We start from the raw sequence: 21,895 nt of genomic DNA, 5'->3' as shown, positions 1-21,895 counted from the left end.
GGTGCTCACTGAATCTTCCCTTGAGTGTGTTGCTTATGGATCTGTAGAATTGGAATTTGGCATGGTCTGAAGCTGTCCACCAGGTGCATTGGCTTTGGGGCTTCCTGGGAGTTGCAAGGTCAAACACTGCATGGGGCCACCAAGCAGGAGCTACAGAGAGATCTGCAGATGGCTTCTGATTGTGTTGGGCTTGGAAGTGCTCAGGCAAGGACAAGCTGTGAAGGTACACAGGCTGGTGATAGTGCCGGGTCTTGGCCCTCTTATTGATAGGTATGGGGTACACTGATGCCAGTTGCTGCTTGTTTGAGAAATTTTAGAAAAGTCTGAAACCTGAACCAGTAAAGACCATTCATATGGAAAAGCTGCTGCAAACAGCTTGAGTTGGGCTGCAAATTGGATGGGGTGGGGCCTCAGGGAGTCACCAGGGCTGAGTGAACCATGCTGATAGAAACTCAGATATGGCTGCCAGTCAGCTCTGTGATGGGGAGCACAGATCAATGACCCCTGTGAACACCCCCATCTGGAAGGAAGCCACCCCAGAATCCCTGCCCTAATGCCAGACATTCCAGTTCCTCCCCATGTGTCCCTGGATCCCCTAAAGCCACTGCCCCAGGGCTGGAGCCCAGAGGTATTGTCTGAGTAAGTCCATGTGCTGGCCTTTTTAAGAGGGACTGCCTAGGTATCCAGCAGCCTCCGTGTCACTCAGCCACAATCTCTGCTGATTTTTACAGCCTAAAATATGGGGACTTCTCTTCCTGGCACTGGAACCCTGGGCTGACCATTCTGGTATGGGGCTGGGACCCCTTGCTTCTCACAGGAGACCACACAGCCTTGATATCACTCCCGATTTAAAACACGCCACATGAGGGTGTCGGACTAGTCTGTTCTGCACCTCTGCCACTCCTCCCAGTCTCAATGTGGTTTCTTCTTTACTTCTCTAGTTGTAAGACTTCCATTCAGCCAGATTTCGGGCAGTTCTAAATGATGTTCAGTATTTTAGTTGTAATTTTGATGTGGTTGTGGGAGGCAGCGAGTACTGCTTTTATCTATGCCACCATCTTGATTCCTTCTCCTTCGCCTTGCTTTCTAGACATAATTATCAGAGCAATCTGTCCAATGCGATAGTCACTTGAAATGTGGCCACTCTGAATTGAGATGCTCTGTAAGTGTAAAATTTACACCAGATTTGGAAGATTTAATATGAAATAAAAAATGTCGCCTTGGCTGGTGTGGCTCAGTTGGCTTGAGCATCGTCCTATCCCATGCATTTGAACCCTATTCAGGGCATGTATAGGAGGTAGACGATTGATGTTGCTCTCTCACATTACTGTTTATCTTTCTCCCTTCCCCTTCCTCTCTCTCTAAAATCAATAAAAAACATGTCCTCGGATGAGGATTTAAAAAATAATCTTTAAAAGATGTAAAATATCTCATAATAATTTATACTGATTTCATATTCAAATGATAACACCTTGTGTATAGATTAAAAATATACTAATTTTACTGGTTTAGTTTTTAAATGTTTACTAGAATGTTTTAAATTAATGTAGATAGCTAACATTTCTATTGGACAGCACCACTTTAGAAACTCAGTAGAGAGAGCAATTTTTTAAAGCAAAAAAAAGTTGGTCTTTACTTATGATAGCTCTACATGGGTTAACACGTGTCTTTGGACATTTTGCACAAATGCTAGACACACAAGTACAAACCACCTGCAGCTGCTGCCTGGGTGTCATGGACATCCGCCTGTACTTTGGAGGTCACACTAATTCTTCGGGCTTTCCTCTCAACTGTGCAAGGGTCTGATGAGTCTGCATGAGACAAAGTGAAGTCACTTAGAAGGGATCAAGCCATTCATTTAGAAGTATTGTTGGGCGCACAAAAATCTCTCACAGGATATGCACAGTTGAGTGCTTACCCCTTCTACTACCTCATGTTACCTTTAATTTCCCTGTGAGGACAAGTGCCATATTTAATACTGCTTTTACAGCCTATACAAAGCAGTGGCTTTTATGACTTTTTCTATCCTCTCCAATTATATGGAGTACATGCCTTCTTTCAACAGTTTTCCACTTGCTGGTTGTTTACGGTTACAAACTCAGTAATGAAATGTCAAAGTGAAAGCAAAATTTGAGATATTATACTTTAGCAAATCCCTGATTAAGAACTAGTTATTGGAAAATTATGGGTTGAAGATAAACTTCCCATGTAAGGCTAACCAAAGAATCGGTTAAAATAATAACAAACTACAGCATTTTATAATTAAGGAACAAGCAGTTCTGCCCTGGCTGGTGTGGCCAGTGGTTATAGTATCGGCCCTTGAACCAAAGGGTTGTGAGTTTGATTCCCAGTCAAGGGCACATGAGGGAGGAAACCAATCGATGTGTCTCTCTCACATAGATGTTTCTCCCTCTCTCTCCTCCCCTTTCCCTTCCCTCCGCCCTTTTACTCTCTCTGAAAAAGCAATGGAAAAAACATCCTCTGGTAAGGATTAACAACCCAAAAAGAAAAATAACAGCAGTATTTGAGCCCTGCTGGCATGGCTCAGTGGTTGAGTGCAGACCTATGAACCAGGAGGTCACGGTTCGATTCCCGTTCAGGACACATGCCTGGGTTGCAGGCTCGATCCCCAGTGTGGGGCATGCAGGAGGCAGCCATTCAATGATTCTCTCTCATCATTGATGTTTCTATCTCCCTCTCCCTTCCTCTTTGAAATAAATACATATATATATTAAATAGAATATATATATAAAATAGCAGTACTTGAAAAATCAGAACCAATTCAGAATAATACTATGTACTGACAATAAATGCTCCTCAGTCATTTCATAAATTCCAAATACCTACATGTTCAAAAGTCCAGCAGATACTTTCCAATAATGGACGTCAGGCATTCCAATTTTGTATTAGAATCCTGCATCTATCAATTTATAGTTTATCAGTAAGTAGTCCTTTGTAATAATTAAAAACAAGAAACGGCAAACTTCATATTATTTGCCCCTAAGAACCAAAAAAATATCTTGCATTTTCTAATCCATTCTTAGCCCATAGGCAGTTCACCTAGTACAGTGGTCGGCAAACAGTGGCTCGCGAGCCACACGCGGCTCTTTGGCTCCTTGAGTGTGGCTCTTCCACAAAATACCACGTGCAGGTGCGCACGTACAGTGCAATTGAAACTTCATGGCCCATGTGCAGAAGTCGATTTTCGGCCTGGGCGAGTCTATTTTGAAGAAGTACTGTTGATATTTGGCTCTGTTGACTAGTGAGTTTGCAGACCACTGCCCTAGTACAATCCACTTGGAAATCAGTGCTCCAGAATCCTAAGTGTGTTGCTTTGGCACTAAAGCACTCCATTATCAGCATGAACAAAAGCAGAGTAAATTTCTCCTCAGGCTCCAAAGACTAAGGTCAAGTTCCACTTCTTAGATTTGTAAAGTACTTAATAGCATCACATGCCTCCTTCTTACTGACCCTTACTTGGCTTATGTATTTTACAGCACTGATCACCTCTCTGGTGCACAGACTGGATCAGAACAAGGTCAGGTGGCCAAAACAACCAGGAACAGCACTCAAATCATGGGACACCAAGGTCAGTGCTCTTACCACTGTGATTTACCAATGACAGGGTGGGGATAGTGGGGCTTTCTGAATCAGCTGAGGAGCTCATATGCACACTGCACTGTTTAACTACAAAATCCAGTGCAAATTTCTGTCTCCCTTTCTATCTCTCTTTCTCTCTGTTCAGTTATCACACTTATTCAGATAATCAGATAAATGTCTATATTCCACTTGGATTTCTAATATGTAACTATAATAACCCCAATACATTTATTCTAACTAATAAAACAATTCTACATGTTATTTACATTTTACTTGCTTTTTAAATTTAAGTGGTAGACAAAATTTTCATCAAACTAGGTAAATTTAGTTTTAGAAAAAAGAGAGACTCTATGTGTTTAAAAGAAAACAAATTTGACTTCATAGAGAAAAACCAAATAGCTTTTATAAATCTGTTATGAAAAAGCTTCCTAAAGAATTATAGAATTTAATCAAGTTCTATTTATAAACTTTAATAGAAAAAGGTGAAAAGTTTAAAAACTACAGGATATAGAACAGCATCATTTTATACTCTCACCAACTCTCTCAGGGGGAAAAGGAGACATATGTAATACTTTAAACAATAAAATAAATTATTATATAATTAAAGCTCAATTAGATTTCTAAAGTAGAGATCCATTTACAGTAAAGATGTTACTTTAGAGGGCTTTCTAGTCTACTTTTTTTTAAAACTGTATATGTAGAGTACAAGCCACTTGGGATAGGAGTTACGTCTTACCTTTGTAGCATCAAGCAGCTATCTACATAATCCATCTATGTATTTAAGAAAATGACTGTAATTGGAATCCCATTACAACTAACTCTAAGGGACTATCCAATATCAGTTGTAGCAAATTTTGTTAGAATTAAAAGTACCATGGAAAAGAGCCTTTTTAGTGTGAAGGTACTTGTAGGGAGCTAGATGAAGCTTGATATTAATGGAATATTAATGCAATCCTTGCACAATTCCCAGCTGAAAAGTATACCAAACAGGAACCTCCCACCTCAAATACATGGTGTTGGTCTCAAAGACAGAGGCCAAATGACATCTGCAAAAATTCTGTCACCACTGGTAGAAAACTCTGAGTATATTGGCTCCTTACCTCTAAGAAATTTTCCTTTTATTTCTTTGTGAATTTTTGCGGTAAAATGTGTACAGTGAAATACAGAAACCTTAAGTGTACATTTGATGAATTTTAATAAATGCACCTGAATAATCCAAATTCCCACCAAGATTTAGAACACTACCATGAGTTCAGAAAAATCTACCCATATCTTTTCTCAGTTATTCCTCAAACCCAGCTTCCAGAGATAACCACCTAAATCCTGAATTTAGGATATATATATATCCTAAATTCAGCTTTTTCTATCCTGAATTTCATATAAACAGAATTATATACTATATATTCTTTTGTATTTGATTTCTTTCATTCAGCATTATATTGTTGAGATTTATGTATCAGTAATTCAGTTTTTTTTTTTTTTTTTGCTTAGTATTATTCCATGGCATGATTATATCAGTGTTTATCCATTCACATTTTGATGGATACTTGGGCTATTTCTAGTTTTGGGTTATTGTGAATAAAAATGGTATGAATCTTCAAATCCGAGTTACGGCACCAAAAAGAAAAAAAAAAATGGTATGAAATCATCTAAAAAACAAGTCATTTGTAGACACACATTTTAGATTCTTGGAAAAATCTTTAGATGTAGAATTGTTGATGGGCTATAGGGCAGGTGAATGGTTTTACAAGAAATAGCCTGTTTTCCAAAATTTGGGATTTTAGCCATTCTGGTGGGTGTAAGGTGGTATCTCAGGATTTTAATTTGTGTCTCCGTAATGTCTACTCAGGTTGAGCATTTTCATGCGCTTATTGGAGATATATATAGCCCAGAGCACGAAATTCGTGCAGGGGTACAGTCCCTAGTCCTGGCCTGCAATCAGGGCCGAAACTGGCTCTCCAACATCCCCCAAGGGGTCCTGGATGGTGAGAGGCACAGGCTAGGCCAAGGGACCCCACTGGTACATGAAGGAGGGATGTGGGAGGTTGGCCAGACAGGGAGTAACCACGGGAGGGCTCCAGGGCATGTCCGGCCCATCTCGCTCAGTCCCGATCTGCTGGACCCCAGCAGCAAGCTAACCTAGCGGTCGGGGCATCTTCCCCCTGGTGGTCAGTGCATGTCATTGCGACTGGTCTATCAGTCGCTTAGGCATTTATATATATAGAAGATTCCTTTGTGAAGTGTCTGCTCAAATGTTTTACCTTCTTTTTTATACTCTTGATACCAATTCGTTATCACATATATGTATTGTGGATATTTTCTTTCTCCTTTACTTTAATATTGTATTTCTGAGCTAAACCCAATGAGGTCATGATGCATTATCTTTTTTATAAATTGTAAATATGTTATGAAGGATTTTTTGCTTTTATGTCCATGAGTGGTATTGATCTATAATTTTGTTTTCTTTAGGGGATAGTGGGTAGGTAATGTCTTTACTGGGTTTTGGCATCAGAGTTCTGCTGGCTCCATTTCAAAAAGAGGGAAGTTTCCTTTTCCCTGTATTTTCTCAAAGAGTTTGTGTAAGACTGGTATTATCTCTTCCTTCGATGTTTGATAGTCTGGATTTTTCTTTGTGGGAAATTTTTTGATAATAGATTTAATTTCTCATAGACGTAAAGCTATTAATATTTCCTATTTCATCTTGTTTTCAGTTTTGTAGGTTATATTTTCCAAGGAATGTGTCAATTCCATCTAAGGTGTTGCATTTACTGGCATAAAAATGGTCATCACATTCCCTTATTTGTGTTCTCTTTTTTAATAAGTTGACTTTAGAGCTTATTGATTTTTATCTTTGAGAGATCAAACTTTTGGCTTTATCTGTTTTCTATCTCATTGACTATTCTTATTTTTCCTTCTTTTAAGGTGGAATATTAGGTCACTGATTTTAGATCTTCTTGTTTTATACTAGCATTTAAAGCTATAAATGTCCTTCTAAGCACTGCTTTAAGTGTTGTGTAGTAAAGAATTTGACCTTGCCCAAAGAGAAGTCTAGCTTTAGCCCCAGCTCCTGGGATATAACCTCTAAAATCTTGAAGTTTCCCAAGTGATAGAAGTGTCTTTGCTATTTATGGTGGGACCTTCAGACCATACCTGAGAGTTTATGCTAATGAGGTGGCTCAAGGTAGACATACTGTCCACCATTTCTTACCAATTTGGTCCTCTGTTGCCAGGTAACAATTTTTCTTTAAAGGTTTTTTAATTTATATTTTTGAGAGAGGAAGGGAGAGGGAGAGGGGGAAACATCTATGTGAGAGTTGATTGGCTACCTCCTGTACATCCCCTACCAGGGATCGAATCCTACAACCTGGGCATGTGCCCTGACCAGGAATTAAACCGGCAATCTTTTTTTTTTAAATATTTTTATTGATTCCAGAGAGGAAGGGAGATGGAGAGAAATATAGAAACATCAATGATGGGAGAGAATCATTGATCGGCTGACGCTTGCACATCCCACACTGGGGATCAAACCCCCAACCCAGGCATGCACCCTGGCCGGGAATTGAACTGTGACCTTCTGGTTCATAGATTGACGCTCAACCACTGAGCAACACTACCTTGGCTGAACCAGCAACCTTTTGGGGCACAGGACAATGCCCAACCAACTGAGCCACAACAGCCAGGGGTCAGGTAACAACTTTTTAATGTACTCCCTTAAATAAGGGATTCCTCCATGACAACCCTTGAATCAATTAAAGTTTATCTGTTGTATTACCATTAAGTAATGCTTCCTTCGTAGACATTAGCACAAACTCAAGTGTTATTTAACCATTTGGATAAATATTATTATACCAAATGGTTAAAATGATCAATGATATATAACCCAGTGACTTTTAACTTGAAGCTGTATATAATGTTGCCACAGTGCCATATCTGGTATTGGGCAGTCATCCACTAAGATTCTTCTTTTTGCCATTTTTAGAAATTAGTATACTATTTAAAATGCAGATGAGATGAAACAGCAATGGCAGTATCTAATCTAATAAAAGAGAAACATGCAAATTGACCACACCTCCGCTATGCCCCAAGCCATGCCCACCAGCCAATCAGAGCGACTATATGCAAATTAACCCAACCAAGATGGTGTCTGGCAGCCATGGAGCTGGAGCAAGCAGGAGGCTTGGTTGCCCCGGTGATGGAGGAAGCCAAGGTTCCCACCTGCCCTGGCCTGCTGTGGCCTCCACTCAAGGCAACAAAGTTTCAATTATAGAAGATAAATAAATCCCAGATACCTGCTTCCAGCCAGCCTCCACTGGGAGCTTGGGTGGCTGGGGGCTGTGGCCAGCCTGAAAACAGCCATCAGCCCCTAAACCCAGGATGGCCACACCCTCATGGGGTGAGGGTCTCCGCCGGGGGCTTGGCCAGCCTGCAGCCATCAGCCACTCACCCAGACTGGCCAGGCACCCCAGCAGGACCCCCCACCCTGAAGGGGGTGTGGCCAGTCTGAAAACAGTCCTCAGCCCTTCACCCAGGCTGGCCAGGCACCCCAGCAGGGACTCCAACCCTGAAGGGGCTGTGGCCAGCCTGCAAACAGCCATCAGCCCCTCACCCAGGCTGGCCACACCCTCATGGGGTGAGAGTCCCCACTGGGGGGTTTGGCCAGCCTGAAAACAGCCATCAGCCCCTCACCCAGGCTGGCCAGGCACTCCAGCGGGGACCCTCACCCTGAAGGGGGTGTGGCAGTCTGAAAACGGCCCTCAGCCCCTCACCCAGGCTGGCCAGGCACCCCAGCGGGACCCCCACCCTGATCTGGGACACCCTTCAGGGCAAACCAGCTAGCCCCCACCCATGCACCAGGCCTGTATCCTATATAATAAAAGGGTAATATGCAAACTGACCCTAACAGCAGAACCACTGGGAATAACTGGTCACTATGACACACACTGACCACCAGGGGGCAGACGCTCAATTCAGGAGCTGCCCCCTGGTGGTCAGTGCACTCCCATAGGGGGAGCTCTGCTCAGCCACAAGCCAGGCTGACTGCTGCCAGTACAGTGGTGGTGGTGGGAGCCTCTCCTGCCTCCTCAGCAGCACTAAGGATGTCTGACTGCAGCTTAGGTCTGCTCCCCGCTGGCAAGTGGACATCCCCCGAGGGCTCCCGGGATGCCAGAGGGATGTCTGATTGCCAACTTAGGCCCAATCCCCTGGGGAGCAGGCCTAAGCCAGCAGGTGGACATCCCCCGTGGGGTCCCAGACTGTGAGAGGGCACGGGCTGGGCTGAGGGACCCCCCCCCTCCCAGTGCACAAATTTTTGTGCACCGGGCCTCTAGTTAAACAATAAAAAGAACAACAGATATTGTGTTGCAACCTATAAATGAAATACTTAAAACACATACAAAGTTGTTTAACCAAAATTTAAGTAATTTAGCTCAGGTAAAATTATTTAGGGAGAATTTATATATTCCCTGATTAATAATAATTCTGATGATATTTTAAAATATTATACTCTTAGGTAACTTTTTAAGTATTAATTCTGATGATATTTTAAAATGTTATACTCAGGTAATTTTTTTAAGTAAGACATTCACCACTATTACATGTATATGTCTTCATGAGCAATCTTTTTAAGTTGCTTAAAGCCTTAAGGATTATACTCTCAAATGCATACTTTATCTCAGTCTTATGAATTATATTTATAAAATAACATGGGTTATTAGTAAGAATTGGGCAGAAAGGGTTTAAATTTAATGACATTTAAATTTAGTTCAAATCCATTTTTAAGATAACTGGAATGTCAAGTAAACATTTGGTACACAAAAATAAGATATTTGATACCTTTGATATTATATGGGAATGAATGAACAATTATTCAAAAGTGATTTCTCTAAATCTAGGATTTATATAGGATCTAACTGTTATGCTCCCCTGTGAAATAACCTTAGATCAACTGCAGATCAAACTTTCCATTCTAACATAAGACCTTTAAAATTCTCATTATTTTGTAAGAATTATCTTTTAGGATTATAGTTTTCACAATAAATTTTAACTATATAATACAGTTTCAATTTTAAAAAGTAAATTATATATATCCCATTTAATTACTTTTGACAGTAATTCCAGGAGTTAATTAATTTTAAACTTTGGGGGACATTTTACTATTGCCATAGTAACATCAATATGGTAAGTTTTTTTGCTGAACAAATTAATGAGTATCTCTAGTGGAAATTTCTTCAGATATAAATGTGAACTCCCAAAGAATTTTCATATTTATTTGTGTGATGTTTTTTACATTTCCCTACTCACCTTTTTTAGATGGCTTGGGTGGTACCACTGGGCCAGGTTGTATGTGGTCATAAAAATTATTCATGGCTTTTGGATCAAAGTTTCCTATAAAAAAATAAAATCACCAGGTATTCAGAGTTCTTTATCCTATTATTTGAACTTTTTGTTAAGGAAAATATGAAAATAAAACATGTAAGAAAGGAAATTGTTTTCCAGGGTTTCAAAACTCATATTACCCTACTCTTTCCATTGAAATTGTTTTATCATTCTGAGCAAAGACCCAAGCAAACTGGCATACCAGTGTCTATCTACAGTGTTTACCTAAAGGAATATTTTTCTAACTGTAAAGCTAGTCTTTTTAGGCAGCGTTAAGCATGTGGCGCAGTTAGGGAGGTAAATGAAGGAGAGAAATGAAAGGCTGGCTGAACTGTTTTTTCCGTTCTGTTTGTTTTGATTTTAATGAACAAACCATAAGAAAGAATATTTAAATAGCGAAAGCTCACCATATCTTTCATAATTTACCTTAAAATTTTATCTATATTTAAACTCAACTGTCAATGAAGCCAAATATATAAATTTACAAAGATTTTTCAAGTTTTATGTGATCAGCAGCTCATGGATTCCTATCTTCAAAAAAAAAAAAAAAAAAAAGGAGAATCTTGTCACCTACAAATTTGCCAATTTCAGAATAACAGAACAATCCCTAAGAATTTTGTCTTGCCACACAATTTTCATCTCTCTTAAAATGTTCATTCATTCCTTGATCTAGTGTCTATTTCAGCCCCTTCTCCTGCCAGGACTCCTCCAAGGTCAGTTTTGATCCAGGGCCAGCTTTTGGTCCTACCTTCAATTCTGTGAACCTATCACTGCAATCTGCTTATTCTTCACAATTCCAATTAAGCATTACAACTGTACACATGCTTATTTCCAGAGGATCCTATATGGCACCGATGAAGTCCAAATGGTTTTCCTCACCAAAACCAACAATAAAGCTGCTTTTCATCACATCATGCACTGCCCTGGACAGTGTGGCTCAGTTGGTTGGGCATTATCCCGTCCACTGAAGGGTTGCTGGTTCAATTCCGGGTCAGGACACATGCCTGGGTTGTGGGCTTGGCTCAATCACCGATCCCTGGTAGGGGGTGTGTAGGAGGCAGCCAATTGATGTTTCTCTCTCACACTGATATTTTCTCTCTCATATTGATGTTTCTCTCCTTCTAAAAGTCAATTTTTAAAAAATCATGCACTGATTTACATCTAATCTAAATATTCTCCCAAATGTCTAGATTCCTTCTCTCATTTAAAAATTTAGATTAAAGCCCAGCCAGCATGGCTCAGTGGTTGAGCATCAACCTATGAACCAGGAGGTCAGTTTTATTCCCAGTCAGAGCACATGCCCGGGTTGCCGGTTCGATCCCCAGTAGGAGGTGTGCAGGAGGCAGCCAATCAATGACTCTCATTGACGTTTCTCTCTCTCTCCCTTCCTCTCTGAAATAATATATATATATATATATATATATATATATATATATATATATATATATATATTAAAAGTACACTAAAACACTAGAGATGTTCAACATCAACTAGATTAAGATAGAAGAAAGGATGTGACCTCAAAAATAAGGTAGTAGCCTGGCCAGCTTGGCTCAGTGGTTGAACTTGGACCTATGAACCAGAAGGTCATTCGATTCCTGGTCAGGCACATGGCCCTAGTTGCGGGCTTGATCCCGTGTGGGGCATGCAGGAGGCAGCCGATGATTGATGCTTCTCTCTCATCATTGATGTTTCTATCTCTCCCTTCCTTTCTGAAATCAATAAAAATATATTTTTTACAGAAAAATAATATATTTTTAAAAGTTTAGATTAGAAATTAATATAAAAGGAATTCATATAAAATGTTTCCAGAGCATGAAGAATAGAGATTTAGAAATGCTTAAGCACCAAAAAGAGCTCTTTGTTGCTCAATGGAGATCAAAACACAGCTCTTCACTGAACAAATCTTAATGGTTTCCCTTGCAGATCCTATTACAAATGCTTTTATCCATTTGGCTATGCTATTTTAAGATATTTTCTGAAAATAACTCATATGATGGCCCATGAAAGCCACAGTGCTATTTGATATGTTAATTGGATCTTTTTATGCTTTAAGATGCTGCATATGTATTTCTTCAATTACTTAAGTTACAGCTGATGTTCTAATTTCTAGATCCCATTAGGCTTACTATAAATATCCTAACCAAATGTTTAAGTGTTTGTTTTGCTTCAAAGAACACACAAGCAAAAAAAAAAAAATCAATGTTGTCTTCTAATATAGTAGCAATAGTTTGTATAGCCCCCCACATTATACATAGTAATTCTTTCATTGCTGAAAAATAGTAGGCTGTAGAGTAACTGTGTTTCTGAAAATAACTAAGGGCAACTACATAAATTGTTCAACTTTCATATTCAAATTTACTTCTATTCAGATAAGTTCCATATCTTTTTAGGTTCCCCTGCTTCTACTGCTTAGGCTTGTCTAAAAATGGCAATACAGTACTTTTATGTATATCTCTTAAAATACAGTAGAAACTCTTTTAGCTGCCATAATTAAGAACAGTAAGGGGGCTGATTAAAACACGAATTGTTAAGAAAAATTACACATCAACTTTAATGTAACAAAACATAAAAATATGGCAATATTTTAATGACAGACCAAGACCTTTTCTTTACCTGTCTGTTGACTGAAGGTTCTATATTGTCTTTCTTATATAAGCTACACCTGTGATGAGCTAAAGTATGGTGGGCAAACTTTTTCTGTAAAGGGAGATGATAAACACTTTAGATATTGTGGACCTGTAATACTACAGGTCTCTGTTGCAAGCCCTCAATTGTACCATTAAAGCACAAAAGCAGCCTGGCGTGGCTCAGGGGTTGAGCATCGACCTATGAACTAGGGGTCATGGTTCAATTCCTGGTCAGGGCACATGCCTGGGTTGATGGCTTGATCCCCAGTGTGGGGCATGCAAGAGGCAGCCAATCAATGATTTTCTCTCATAACTGATGTTCCTATCTCTCTCCTTCTCTCTTCCTCTCTGAAATCAATAAAAAAATATTAAAAAACACACAAAAGCAATCCAAGGCAATATATAAATGGGCATGGCTATGTTCCATTAAAACTTTATTTAAAAAGACAGGCATCAGGCCCTGGCTGATTTCTCTCACATCGATATTTCTCTCTGTCTTTCCCTTTCTCTTTCACATCGATATTTCTCTCTGTCTTTCCCTTTCTCTTTCACTCTCTCTTAAAATCAATGGAAAAATATCCTCATGTGAGGATTAAAAATAATAATAATAAAAATAAATAAATAAAAAGATGGGCAGCAGGCCAATTTGCTAACCCTGATCTATAATTTCTTGTTTTTGTTTCTTTAGAATAGAGCAAGAAAAATACTGTAAGAACATTTAATTTGAAGTCAGAATCGTCTTAGATTTTTAACTTGCCCCTTAACCCTTTACAGTTACTTTCACCCCTAATTCACAGTCCCTATGTGATTTGACTTTGAGTCTTTAAAAGGTATTTACCACCCTAGCTGGTTTCCGCTCAGTGATTAGAGTGTTGGCCTGTAGACTGAAGGGTTGCGGGTTTGATTCTGGTCAAGGGCACGTACCTGGCCCTGGGTGGGGGTGTGTGTGAGAGGCAACCAGTTGATGTGTCTCTCTCACGTTGACGTTTCTCTCTCTTCCCCCCTCCCTTCTATTCTCTCTCTAAAAAAAAAAATTAATGGGAAAAATATCCTTGGGTGAGGATTAACAACAACAACAAAAAAGGTATTTGCCTTTAATTTTTATAGGAAGAGCAGCTTCTCCTGCCTTCATGCCAGTTTAGTAACTGGCATAAAAGGTTTAGGAACTGGCACAAATAACTCTTGGTAAGCAGACAATTCCACTGATGGGAGCAATAGTAAGAACATTTTGACCCTGGTGAGCTGGGTAAACAAAAGTCAGTTAAGAGAGCTTCTACTGTAGTACACTTCTATAAGAAAGCAATAAAAACCCAACAAAACAAACAAACAAACAAACCCCACCACAACAAACAAACAAAGACCCCCAAACTCTAAGATATAGCTGGATGTTTTAATGTAACAGATAGCATTAAAAATGGCAAATGGAAATTACTTTAAAACTGAGAAATTTGATATTCTGATTTGGGGTCCCTATATTTAGATGATTCACATAATAGGAACCTACTAAGTTTTAGAATTAAAACTTATAAAAAATCAACTTGTAAAATATTTACAGTAAATGACTAAAAGATAAATAGAGAGTTAAAACAGAACAGTCTTAATGATGAAATTACCAAAGTAAAACTATTTTTGATGCCCCCCCCAATCCAATCTATGACCATGGCTGGAGTGATCTCTTTACCAGGACTGTAATCTTATAATGGACAAAAACTATTTCTTAAGTCTATAAAACCAAAATGATTGCTATTTAAGCAGCTTAAAACACCACACTATTACTTATGGTTTACCAAATAATCAAGTCTATACCTCTAGATTGAAGGAGGTCAACTTCTTTCAGTGTACAGTCAACATTTATCTGGAGTTGTCTGTTCATGCTTCTCAATCTTGTCATTTCCTCAGGCTAGTAAGAAAGGACCCAAAATAGCAATTGTGGGAAAGTCATTATCAAGCCCAACATTTAAGAACTGCTATTCATATTAATTGTTCTGATTGGTTATTACCAAGAAGATGGCCTTAATCCATAAGAGGGCATGATTAAGAAGTCTTCTAGTTTTCAAGGAATGGTCAGGTAAAATGGGGACATTAGTATGGCCACATATAAAAAATCTGCATATAACATGGCAGGCTATAATACTAGACTGGTCTATCATACAAAATACTACCATTTTAATCAGAGAGCACTGAGAATATTTTATTTCTATGTTTTCATAGTAAGGGAAACTGTAGTAAGTAGGAACCTTTTAAACAAGCCACATCCATGATTTTAATTTTGTCCAGGATAGTTAAAATTATAACAGTACTGCTCAGCCAGTATGGCTTGGTGGTTGAGTGTCGACCCATGGACCAGGAGGTCAGGGTTCGATTCCCAGTCAGGGTACATGCCCGGGTTGTGGGCTCAATCCCCAATAGGGGGCATACAGGAGACAGCCAATCAATGATTCTCTCTCATCATTGATGTTTCCATCTCTCTCTCCCCGTTACTCTCTCTGAAATTAATAAAAACATATTAAAAACACATTACAACAGTACTAATTTTAATTAACACTGAGTGCCAGGTACTGTGTTCACCAGAATTCTCTCATTTTTCTTCAAAAACAATCTTTCAAAGTAAGTACTAATATCACACCCAATTTATACATGAGGATAGCGGAGGCACAGGGGTTATATAATTTTTCCAAGGTTATAAAAGAGATAGCACTTATATAAAAGTCTTTTATATAAACTTATGTAGAAGCAATTAATCTATTATGTGAAACTTTCAGGAACAAATGGATTCCGTTCCTCCTCCAACTTTGTTTCCTTCTGTTTCGACCTTTCTAGCTCAACCAACTCCTTAGGCCTTTCAGGATATACATGAGACACGGAAATGTGAAGAGAGCCCTATTCTTCAGTTAAAGCTTTTTGGAAGCCTTCATTTCCTCTGAAATTCTGAATTCTTGTACTATTTTACATATATGTACAGTAAAAAAGTTAGGGTTTAGACTCCAGCAGCATGGGTTCTGAAGCTTTCAGCACAGCCTAGATATAACTCAGTTTCTAAGGTGATTCTGTAAAGTAAAAGATAAAAATCTGCTATGATAGGAAGACAAAATAAAATCCCACTCTGTTAAAGACACATATTTTGCTAAAAACTAAATACATTATAAGAGTGAAGAAAAATGAGCAAAAAGGGTTATTTTCATTCACAAGATCTTATGCTTAGGAGGTATTACTAGACTAACTGGGAATGCTCTCTAAATTAGCAGGTATCAAACGTTAAAAATAAGAGCTACAATCCCTTAGAATGCCAGGGGAACATAAAAGTCATTTAGAAACATCTATTAGGGATTGCTTTTCTTTTCTCATTCCTATGGGTAAACAATGTGACATTAGCATGTAAAGTGTTTATAACTTGTCTATCAACCAGGCAATATTAAGAGTTTAAAACATACCTGAGCATTTGTATTAAAGATAAAGCACTTGTTCAAGGATTTCAAAGAGTGATGCTGTCTTCCTAGGAATATGTGAAAGAACCTATTTTCTTTGTAGAATCATATCAGCAAAGTCAAGTACCTGAAGGAGCTGATCTTACCTATATATTGGGGTGGGAGGGAATGTTTTAGCCAAGGTTTCCCTGAATAGTCAAGCTCTGTAACTAAGTATGCAAATATTATAATACACTTTATAGTCAAGAGACTACTGCACATTTGCTTATAACAACAACAAAAGCTCTTATCAACAGGCTCATTTCCAAAGACAGCACTACCACTGGAACTCACTAAACTAACTCTTTAACTGTAAGATTCCTATGTACTTTTCCAAAGCTTCTCATTGAGGGGGAAAAGCCATTTTTGCACGTCACTACATTTGTCAAAAAGTACAGTTTTTCATGGCGAAGGAGCTTCGAGATTGGCTGTGCATAATTTACAGTTGTTTGTAAACTACCAGGATGTTTATATCTACACTTTTTTCAAAAGGTGAGAGAAATACCTTGAGCCTACTGTGTCAGCACTTTAGGAAGATGTCTCACAGAGACCAATGTTGAAGACCACTGATGGTCTTTGGTGGTTTGGCCCCAATTATGCATCTGAAACTCAAAGCTGTGGGTTAGTTCAAAAACCCAGTTAGTCAGAACAAGATGAATGGGAGAAAAACTTGGGAGAGCGGGTAATTAACAGCTCTCTGCCTATTAAAATCTTACTTATCTGTCAAGATATAACTTAGATTTTCCCCTTCTCCATGAAATTGTCTCATCTTTGAACATTACCAGCAAAAAATTAACATTTCTATCTCTGAACTCGGAAGCATTTAATATTACTATTCAGTTGGCAAGCGCTTCTGATTTACTGCCTATCTTTTCTCTTACACACACACACACACACACACACACACACACACACACACACACACACACAGATTCACAGACAGATATATGTATATCTTTTTACATACAGATCTCTTTAAGAGATGGCATCTCTCACAGCATTTAATACAATGCTTTGCAAATAGTAGATTGAGAAAACTGATGGTGGGCATGCATCTTGTACTTTTACCCTCCTCCTTAGCTCCTCTAAGTTTCTGCAACTGTACACAGAGTTGGTCAGGAATGTTCATTCCAGTCTCATCAGTCACACCTTTAACAAAATTTTTATATACCGCTTGATTAAAAAAAAATTTTGTTTGAAAACATGAAGGTAGCAAAACAAACTCCATAGCAAAAAAGTCAATTCTCTATTACATAATCCTATGTGAGTGGGACAATGGTAAGTAAGGATAGCTGTTTACAGAGCACCTACAACATGCCAGCCATTTTATATACAGTTGTCTTTTTAATAAAATGTACTTGTTATAATTCCCTTTTCTAGTTATGGAAAATCAACTGCAGAGAAATTAGATATAACCTGTGAGTGCCAGAGCTGTTTTGGCTCCAGAGCCTATGTGGGCACTCTTTCAACTATGTCATGTGCCACAAATGAGCCTGTATGAACAAAAAGGAGATTCTGACAAAATCCTTTGTTTTCAGATTAATTTCCTACATATAATATGCCCTTGTGTTATGCATGTTCCTAAAGTTAAAAAGGAAATCATTTTTACAAAACACTTCAGATTTGTGTATCTCAAGCATATTTTCCGGTATCTTGCAACCAACATTTATTTTATACTATTTTTTGAACATTATATAAATAGTTTAATGTGTTATTTAATCCTAACAAAAAATCCCATCAGATGGGTACTGACATATATTATAGTAAGAAAACAAGCATTGCCCTAGCTGGTTTGGCTCAGCGGCTAGAGCGTCGGCCTGCGGACTGAAGGGTCTCAGGTTCAATTCCAGTCAAGGGCACATGCCTGGGTTGTGGGCTGGATCCCCAGTAGGGGGTATGCAGGAGGCAGCCGATCAATGATTCTCATCATTGATGTTTCTCTCTCCCTCACCCTTCCTCTCTGAAATCAATAAAAATATGTTTTGAAAAAAAAGAAAAGAAAACAAGCATAGAGAAGGTTACTTATCCAAGGATATATGTGTGACATGAGAGCAGCAGAAGTAGGTTTCAAGTTCACACCTGAATTGAGAGCTCAATGTCTTATCCATAATTGTCCCTCAGCCACGCACTCCTAATAGTCTTCCATTTTACTGTAGGCCTGGCAGCAGAAACACAGGGGAATCACAAACTCAAATTTCTCACTTCTCAAATATTATCGCCCACATGAGCTATCAATTTCTGAAGTTTGGTGATGGCTACATGAGAGTTCACTGTTTATTTATCTTTGAAATTCTCTATAATAAAAAGTTTAAAAAAAATTACAGCCCAGGACAGCAGTTTTACCAACTTCCTCTTTTTTCTAAAGAAGTGTCATCAATAAAAGCTCTCATCTAGCCCTAGCCGGCTTGGCTCAATGGATAGAGCATCAGCCTGCGGACTGAAGGGTCCCAGGTTCGATTCTGGCCAAGGGCACATACCTGGGTTGCAGGCTCGATCCCCAGCGGGGGGGCGTGCGGGAGGCAGCCGATCAATGATTCTCTCTCATCATTGATGTTTCTATCTCTCCCTCCTCCCTTCCTCTCTGAAATCAATAAAGAAATATATTTTTTAAAAAAGCTCTCATCTAAAATTTGGGTTTTTTTTGAAACACTAAATAACCTATGCTACATTAGACAGTTCTCTACTTCCAACAACAAAAAAAACCAATAGGGCTTTATTTAGTAGGGGCTATCACATAGCAAGCGGTTGACAATCAAATCTTATATGGTTTTGTTAGAGAAAATAACTTCTTTGCTAAGAAAGTTTGTTTATGCCCTACAAGTACCTAAAGGACTCCCAAGTGCCCAACAACTACAGGTGGTTTCCCGTACGAGTTACATTCTTCAGTATCTCCCCTCATCAGAGGACTCAAGATTTCAAGTGAGAAAAAATGAGGCAGAAATATCACCTTTCAGTTATAGTTTTGTAATATTCCAAGAGTTTTCAATATTAGAAAAAAATTTCACTAAATTATTAAATACTAGAGGCCCAGTGCACTGATTCGTGCACCGGTGGGGTCCCTTGGCCTGGCCTGTGGGGATCGTGTGGAAACCCACTCTCTGACATCCCCCGAGGGGTCCCGGATTGCGAGGGTGGTTCTCCGGTGACACATCCCAGAATCGGGCTCCCTACGCTCTGGTTCTGGGTGTGTCACCCAAGAACTGCAGCTGCCAAATCACTGCAGCTCCTGCGTTGAGCATCTTGCCCCTGGTGGTCAGTGCATGTCAAAGCTACGGGTTGGAGCATCTGCCCCCTAGTGGTCACTGTGCATCATAGCTACCAGTTGTACGGTCAGATACTCACTTAGGCTTTTATATATATATAGATGCCTGTTTCTCAGCCCTGGCTGGTGTGGCTCAGTTGGTTGAGCATCATCCTGTGCACTGAAAGTTTGCCAGTTCGATTCTGGGTCAGCACACATAACTGGGTTGTGGGTTCGATCCCTGGGCAGGGCACGTATGCAAGGCAGCCAATAGATGTTTATCTCTCTCTCCCTTTTCCTCTCTCCTAAGCATGTCATTGGGTAAGGAAATAAAAACAAACAAAAGCCCTAACGGGTTTGGCTCAGTGGATAGAGCGTTGGCCTGTGGACTGAAGGGTCCCAGGTTCGATTCTGGTCAAGGGCATGTACCTTGGTTGCAGGCACATCCCCAGTAGGAGGTGTGCAGGAGGCAGCTGATCGATGTTTCTCTCTCATTGATGTTTCTAACTCTCTATCCCTCTCCCTTGCTCTCTGTAAAAAAAAAAAAATCAATAAAATATATTAAAAACAAACAAAAAATATGCCTATTTCTCAAAACATCCACTGGTTCCACATGACCAGCAGAATAAAGGTCAAACACTTCAACCTAGTGTTCAAGATCTAAGAGCCATTCCACTTATGAACATGAACATGTTAAGACATCAGAAATCTCAGCTTAAGTGAAAGAAGTATAAGTGCTGCCTCCTGAAAGTCTGTCTTGATTTCAAATCTCCATTGCCTCATGTTCTTTTCCCTTCTAAAATGGCTTCCCCTTTCCTCTCTGCTTACACAGCAAATATTACACTGTTTAGGGCACTGGTTCCTTACCCTTTTTTCCTTCAATCTGTTCGTAAGAGGCCTGACATATATGCCCACTTCTCTAAACTTATAAACTTTGAGAGATTACCCTTAGTTTAGAGAGAGTAAGAAAATGAGGAATGGTTCTGTGAAAAATGTAGAGATTGAAAAACAGACAGGATTTGTACATGCAGAGCTTTAGAATGGCATTCCAGCAGGAGGAATGTGATAGAGCAGAGAAGTACACTGAGTATATATAGAAACTAGTTAACATATGAGTTCTCTTATAGGTTGATGGATCTATTCCTCCCACTAGCAGGTATGAAGTAAGCACCTAACATTGGGCCATAATCACAAACAATGAAATATGGTCATTGACTGAACATTAAAAGGTAAAAATGATAGGTGGTTGGATCAGATAAAATCTGTGATGTCCCAAGATTTTAGAGACTTGTTTCAAATTTTTCAGAATTGTTTAAGATCTTTATTAAATACTAGAGGCCCGATGCACAAAATTCATGCAAGGAGCTCGGCCCTCCCAGCCACGGCCCTCGCAGCCCCGGTTTCGTCTGGAAGGTTGTCCAGAAGGACGTCTGGAAGGTTGTTTGGCTGTTCAGTCTAATTAGCATATTACACTTTTATTATTATAGATTAACCAACATGTTAAAAATATATTTTCCAAATCTTTTTATTAGAGTAGTTCCTGTTAGGACTGTTGTCAATACTGTTATCTTAGTTTCTACAATTATTTACATGTAACAAAATTGCTCTACCTTAATAAGTCCATAGTCAACACTCCCAAAATTCATACTGATCTCACTGTAGCTCATTTGAATTAACATCTTAGAAAAATAATTTTTTTAATGCTTGGAAAAATATATATGCTTAGAAGAATACATGAGAACAATTTATAAAATATTTGCTCAGGGTGCACTCTTCATTTCTATTTTGACACAATGCAACTTTTGTAAATGAGATCTATAGCTTGATTATAAAAGTCAGTATTCGAAAATACTAATGAGCCTATGGAATTCATACATATGAAAAAATAAAGCATCAAATTATTTTGATGAGAATTATTGAAGGCGAAAGTTCTTCATCCACTGTTTAAAAACAAAAAACTCTGTCAGAAATAGAACACCCCCACCTTCCTATCCAACACATCCCAACTTACCGTTGGAATCGGAGTGGTGCAGCTGACCCTTCTGAGCCGTCTCTGCATTAGGTCATGCTCCATACCGTTAACTTCAGCCTTCAATCGTTCTAACTCCTCTTTCTCAAGTTTCAATTGCTTTGCTAACCTCTCCATCCTTGCTCGCTGATGCAACAGCAAGGCTATAGCATTACAGATAAAGTAATTGCAGAGAATAACATTGAACAAGTGAGCAGGAAATTTCTATATGCATAGCTAATGTACAGAATACCTGTAAGGAACCCTGTCATCTAACTTCAGTTGGCATTAATTTTCATGTCTTTCTAATGCTAGTCTACGCTCATATCTGCTTTAATTTAGCTTGTAACTGCTGCCAAAATGACATTATCTATATGTCCCTCTTGTTCTGTTATCCAGTTTCCCTAAGATTCTCCTTGTTTTAAATACCAAGCATACTGATATTACTTCCCTTCTTATATACTAAAAGAACATTAAATTCTCATGTCTTAAAACAATCTGAATAGACCTTTTAAAAACTCTATTCTATATACTTAGTTCCATTTTTAAGAAATAATTCTTTACTGTTGAAGGTATT

The 21,895-nt window shown here is 38.9% G+C and overlaps 1 protein-coding gene across 22 annotated transcripts in view; it reads right to left on the bottom strand.

The window, feature by feature from the left end:
• TAB3 (TGF-beta activated kinase 1 (MAP3K7) binding protein 3) overlaps positions 1-21,895 on the bottom strand; it is a 73,187-nt gene that overhangs the window by 9,792 nt on the left and 41,500 nt on the right. For 11 of the 22 annotated variants that reach the window (XM_036304340.1, XM_036304342.1, XM_036304339.1 and 8 more), the window contains 4 exons: positions 21,322-21,482; positions 14,412-14,505; positions 9,901-9,984; positions 1,713-1,811 (listed from right to left, as the gene is read on the bottom strand). In XM_036304340.1, the coding sequence (XP_036160233.1) occupies positions 1,713-1,811; positions 9,901-9,984; positions 14,412-14,505; positions 21,322-21,482 (438 nt within the window). Of the gene's footprint in view, positions 1-1,712; positions 1,812-9,900; positions 9,985-12,591; positions 12,676-14,411; positions 14,506-16,036; positions 16,177-16,574; positions 16,685-17,137; positions 17,219-18,148; positions 18,228-21,321; positions 21,483-21,895 lie in introns of those variants that run through there. The other 11 variants (XR_004966856.1, XR_004966854.1, XR_004966857.1 and 8 more) reach the window with 11 other exon arrangements.

This window comes from Myotis myotis, unplaced genomic scaffold (assembly GCF_014108235.1).
Source record: "Myotis myotis isolate mMyoMyo1 unplaced genomic scaffold, mMyoMyo1.p scaffold_m19_p_4, whole genome shotgun sequence".
In the NCBI taxonomy this organism is placed as follows: domain Eukaryota; kingdom Metazoa; phylum Chordata; class Mammalia; order Chiroptera; family Vespertilionidae; genus Myotis; species Myotis myotis.
Note: the sequence above shows the minus strand (reverse complement) of the source record. Positions and strands in the feature narration are given on the sequence as shown.